This window comes from Hyperolius riggenbachi, chromosome 3, assembly GCF_040937935.1.
Source record: "Hyperolius riggenbachi isolate aHypRig1 chromosome 3, aHypRig1.pri, whole genome shotgun sequence".
NCBI classification, from domain to species: domain Eukaryota; kingdom Metazoa; phylum Chordata; class Amphibia; order Anura; family Hyperoliidae; genus Hyperolius; species Hyperolius riggenbachi.
In genome coordinates this window covers 322117311-322123412 of record NC_090648.1, presented here as the reverse complement: position 1 = coordinate 322123412, position 6102 = coordinate 322117311, and the positions used below count along the sequence as shown (strand labels likewise).

Here is a 6102-nt window from a genome sequence, read left to right as displayed (position 1 = left end):
ACATTAAACATTAATTTCTTATCTGATACACAGAAAAGAAACCTGCAGGATTCTACAAAAGTAATTTTTAGGAGTAGGAGAATAGATAAAATTGTGTATCTTATCAGTTTATTTTTACTTTGTGTTTCCTTTAAACACTTGAAGTGTACGGCAATATAAGTCCTCAGAAACAAATTACACCAAAAAGACATCACTCATAATTCACAGAGGTCAACATGGTTGAGCTTTCCGACATTTTAATGTACTTTACATACTTACTTAAAAACCAAACAATTCCATGTACATTATTGTAGCGCACATACATCTAACAGACGTAAATCTGTAACCGAATAGGACTTTAAACAACATTAATATACACTACAAACCATACAATAGCCAGACAGTCCATGGATTTTGGGTTTTACTCCCTCCAATCCACAAGTCTTGTGGTGTGCTTCAAAATGAGTGTCAGTGGTTGAATTTAGCAGACAGCAACTCACCATTGTGTTGTTCTTTACATAGTGGACAAACGTTTTAACCTCAGTTGCGAAACATTTTATTTGTGGCTATAACTGACACAGCCCAAAAATATGCCTACTATAGTACAATATTTATAGTCTAAACTATAACTAGATAGGTTAAATAAAATAGTACACAGCTGATGTATGTTTCAGGTGCACTTCATGAACTAAATTGTTTATGCAAGATTGCCATTTATTATAAACAACGCAGGAAGATATATATAATGGAATATAACAGGAAACTGTTTTATCTGTCATTTTACATGTTAACACATAGCAAAATGGCAGCACGCTGCTGGAGCACTGAAGTCATATGACCAATGTGCCCAGATTCTAGAGGCTGTGTTGGTCAAATATGGGGCCTGCTAATTTAGCATTTCTGAATATTCAGACATTCAGCGGGTCACGTTTTCCCCAAATTCAATGGTCTGTGCATGTCTGACATTATCTTTCTAAGTGTGGCATTGATTTATCCTAGCACCACCTACAGGAAGTAGTTTGTTAGAACACTATAAAGTGATGTCTTAAAAGATGAACATAAGAAGCTCCATTGCATTAATGAATCACCGCAGTACCAAACATAAAAGATTAATCAGCTACCCCCACATATGACCAGTTTCCGTCCCATTGTTTTGTGAATATCACAAAGTTAGAATCCATATGGAATGTGCGCGGGTGTGTATATGGTGAGTTTCTCATTATCATCACTCCAGTATGCAATACTAAGAATTCTTCCAGTTTAAAGTTTTGGATGAAATTTGCACTGCCGTACCGCCCATTGGTGTTGTATATCTCTTAAAGTGTAATTGTTTTTTATGTCCTTTAAAACAGCTCTAAATAGGTCATGGAATGAACTATCATAGCAATTTACCCCTTTCAAAAACTGCTAATTTGCAAGCACAATAACTGGCTTGTTAGTGGTTTTGTCCGTAGCTTGCAATGGCAATGCTGCAGCTAACAAAATGGGCGCAGTCAGTCGTGCATGTATATTTAGTTATCATTTAGCTATTTTAAGCTGTTCTAGAGAAAATAATAGAAGTGCAATTGTTCTATAAAAGTTTTTGACCTTGGGACATTACATCTGGGAACATCAAATAAGGAAGGCGAGATGACACATCTCTCACTGGATTCTCTATGATATAAAGCAAATTAACACAGAGAATGCAACTATCAATGTATGAAATCTTTTTGATTACATTTTTGGTGATACATAGCTGGAAACTTTGGCAGTGAGAGTCCACTGTATACGCAACCATCAGTGATAAAACAATAGCTTCTGAGATAGTCCAACAACCAGAATCCAAACAAAACTACAGCTCCTGCATTAAGTCACTATTTAACTAACACAAGACTTATGTACACCAACAATAAAAAAGTCTTCAACCAATGGACTATATACGTATCCGTGCTACTTCTACTGCTACTGAATTTAACATACAGATATAGCAACAATTATTTTATAGGAAAATGCCTCAGTCTCAGCCACATTTTATATCTACACTTACTTAAGAAGTGTACATTTGAAGCCAACTCAGTAAACCTATTATGAGTTAAAAGGGACAACAGAGTTAAGGTGAAGTTAAGGTGAAGACAAAGACAAGAAGTTGGGTTAGGATAATTAATTTGGGATAAGATCTACACACTTTGATAAGTTATTCTTTCATACAAAAGGGTCAACCATCATAGGGTAGCATAGTTGATGCAGGAATAACTTCTCTAGTCTTTGGGTCCAAGGCACATGTTAACATGAACTTGAACCATATGTTCTCCCTGTGCTTGGGGGGATTTCTTTTTAGGTTAATTGGCTTCTGGTCAGGCAGGAGTGTGATGAGCACATGAAAGTATGAACCCCATTGGCAGACAGTGAAGAGTGAGACTGAATCAATGCTTTCTAGACAGCCCTGCAGAGAAGTGTCAGCACTTTATAAATAAATTATGTAGCAAAGTTAAGACATAGAAACAAGTTTAAGATAACTGCAGCTACATCTGTGTATAGAAGATAGATTTCCTATTGCTTCAATGGGTGGGAGCTAACAATTATTTGCACAAGAGCATCACAAGGATTCACTAATACATGCATTTTTGTCTGTGTTTTATACTAAATGAAGAAACAGCTCTACATTTTATTCAGTCTATGTTTCCTGCAGTGTAAATTGCCTTCATACAATGTGTATGCATACCGATTCCTATCAACAGCACACACCTTTACATCAAGAAGCTAATGTTTTATAAAACATGGTCACAAATTTGATTGGGGCCACTTTCCAGTATTTGACTTTTTTAATTGTTGCTCAGGCTTTTTAAAAGAAATATGCAAAAAACAAAAAAGTGTTTAATAGAAAAAAAAATATTGGCCAAAAAAAAATCCCTTTTATTTGTAGTTTCCAATTTGAATAGCAGAGCGTTCATATACACATCTGAATGTGGCTGGCTGGATTTCCCAATACTGGACAGGGTTGCTGAAGAGACTGATCCCCGAATATGACGCCTTCTTTGTGTTGTAACCGACAGGGCAGAAATCATTTGTTGAGACAGCAGAAATTTTGTTGTTGTGTAGATAAACGACCTGCAAAATTGCAAAGGAGATTTGTTAGTAAATGCATTTTGAATTATATTATTTAATATTACAGAGGTCACTGGAGTGTTTGCTTAAATACAAATTGAATGCAGGGATTTTCTCAGGATTTGGATTTAAAGGAAACACAAGGTGAAAATAAACTGATGCAATAAACAATTGTATCTACCCCCCTTCTCCTAAAAATGACTTGTTCTGAGATCCCATAGTTTTATTTTATTTTTAAATCTACTTTTTCAGTTTTTACTGTTTATTTGTCTCTGATCAATAGCAAATGCATTGAAGTATGTCAGATCTAAAATCTATGAACTATTAATCATTTTTTTTCTTTCCTGCTCTCAGAAGCCATTTTATGACATTAAAGTATTTTATGGCTGCAATTCCTTATCAGTGAGAGAAACACTGTAGTCCGACCCGTCCCGACTTGGACATAAACTGTGGCTTGCATACCTGGTTTTCAGCTCTTTCAGGTAGTTAAGAAAAAAAAGGAACCCAGCATAGTTATTTGAGTGCTTGACACAGTACATACACATGTCTATCTCATCATGTCACATGTAATCTCATGTATCCTTTAATAGTCCAATTTTAAAATATGTCCTGTTTTGTGTTATAAGGCTTGGTTGAATCACGGGTAAATAGATTTTTTACTAAAAAGTTGGCTTCACTATTTGCAAAGATTTTTTCCTGAAACAGTTTGTACAGGGTATTGCTTTTCCCATTTGTGTAGCCAGGTAGATAAGTCACAATTCATACTGAAAGATGAAGAGGACTGACTAGGCCAGGCATAGCCTGACAGACTATTGTGGACAGTGAAGTTATTGAGCTCCATCTGCATTGGTTGAGGATGAGTAAGAGTTTGAATGTAATTTATTTTAAATGTAAAAATTAATCATAATAACTGTTTGAATGTGCACCACTAGAGGAGTTTAAAGAGCCTTTAGTGGCATTAATTTTGATGCATTAATAGGACTGCAATGCCACTGAGATTTTCAGCAGTCCCTCTTCTCCACTGAACAGTAGCATTTTAAACTACTCTTAAAGCGGTATCATCACCATAAAAATCAAATTTCAACAGCAACTGGTCTGAGTGTATTAAAGGGACACTTAAGTCAAACAAAAAAAATGAGTTTTACTCACCTGGGGCTTCCAATAGCCCCCTGCAGCTGTCCGGTGACCTCGCAGTCTCCCTCCGATCCTCCTGGCCCCGCCGGCAGCCACTTCCCGTTTCGGTGACAGGAGCTGACAGGCTGGGGACGCGAGTGATTCTTCGCGTTCCCAGACACATTAGCACCCTCTATGCTGCTATATGGTATATGATATATGCTATAGCAGCATAGATGGCGCTATTGTGGCCAGAAACGCGAAGAATCACTCGCGTCCCCAGCCTGTCAGCTCCTGTCACCGAAACAGGAAGTGGCTGCCGGCGGGGCCAGGACGATCGGAGGGAGACGGCGAGGGCACCGGACAGCTGCAGGGGGCTATTGGAAGCCCCAGGTGAGTAAAACTTATTTTTTTTGTTTGACTTAAGTGTCCCTTTAAGTGATAAAGATGCTAATCCTGCATTCAAAACGTTCAAAACTTTTTCTGCTGTTATGATTTGGAGTTATCACATACTTAAGGAGCATGGCCCTTTAGTAGTCGGTGCCAAAGTATTGCATGCTGGGGGTTCTTTTTATCTATAATGTATTCCTCCTCTTTCCTTTATTTCCCTGCCAGCTGCTTATCTGAAACCTAATCCCCTACTCACTTGTGTTTACAAGCAAGGCTGAGGCGACTCAGCGATTGGAGAAGACAAGAAAAAAAGTAAAGGGCAGAAATTACATTACGAGTTAGCCTTAACTGTGGGCAAAAGACATGGCCCCCACAGAATTCTCGTCATTTACTATATAACATTCACTGAAATCAAAATGTAGATAGTATAATACATGTGTTATGCAAGTAGATCAAGTATTTCTCTACTTATATACGTGTTTTTTTCCCTGGCATAGTATGGCTGATCCTACTGATTTAAGCAATGCGAAGCTCTAATATAACCTTATCCTTGAGGGGAGGACCTTACAACTTAAACAAACCTCATATTGGCCAACTAAATGACAGAAAATGACAGAAAAAAAACTGAATCTTTCTTAACATCAAGGTTACCAGTTAAAGCTTTGATTGCCTATGAAGATACACTGTGCATGTGTAACATGTGGCATAAACTGGCACTACCCAGAGAGATGCTAAAGGAAGGGGGTTATAATGCTTTAGGGAATATTGTAGAGTATAAGTACAAATCTTAAATACAATTTCTAAAAATGATTTTGTTTTAGGTGGCAAAAGTTTGCAACCTTTATAGGGTCTTATGAGATCATAATTAGAAATGCTACAATGATAGCAAGCTAGTGATTGTGCATTTGGCATACCATGAATTTAATAAATAAAACATCTCACTGTGGGTGCATGAGCACAATTTATGTGACACAACTGTGAATTCAGTAAAAAACGGTGCATCCTTGTAAAGGCATGAGAAGACCCAAGGTAGCCCTGATCACCTGGTTGCAGAAGATCTGTCAAAAATACAGGACAGTTTTTAAGGATCAGTTCTGATCTCCAGGTCAGAGATGACTTACTGAACTATGTCCTTCGTCTCGGTGGCCATCACCCAAAACAAAATTACAGGGAAAGGCTGAATAAAAATGAAGAATGTAGAATGTAGTGACTGTTATAAACATGTATCCAGGAAAGTGAGCAGTGCAACTGCAACACGTGGGCCCAGAGTCCAGGAGTCACTGTCAGAGGTAGCGGCTGATTCACCCTCCGTCCTCCTAACCTCCTCACCTCCTCAAAGCTCTCCCACGCAGTTGCAGATATCCGGATGGTGGATTGCCAGTGAGACTGTGAGGTGGCCAATACCTCATATGTGAATACGGGCCCAGAAGGGGGCAACATCTGGTGAGTCTATGCCTGAAGGGGGTACCCCAAGCATTCTGATTAAGAAACTGTATCTATATGCAAGCATCTTATGAGTACCTACCTGTTTATTTA

At 38.1% G+C, this 6102-nt stretch overlaps 1 protein-coding gene across 2 annotated transcripts in view; it reads right to left on the bottom strand.

Annotated features, from left to right (window-relative positions):
• Positions 1-219: 219 nt before the first annotated feature.
• The window catches only part of DCN (decorin), a 146285-nt gene continuing 140402 nt past the window's right edge, over positions 220-6102 (bottom strand). For both annotated transcript variants that reach the window (XM_068276814.1, XM_068276815.1), the window contains one exon: positions 220-3066. In XM_068276814.1, coding sequence (XP_068132915.1) covers positions 2872-3066 — 195 coding nt within the window. In that variant the 3' untranslated portion in view covers positions 220-2871. The remainder of the gene's footprint in view (positions 3067-6102) is intronic.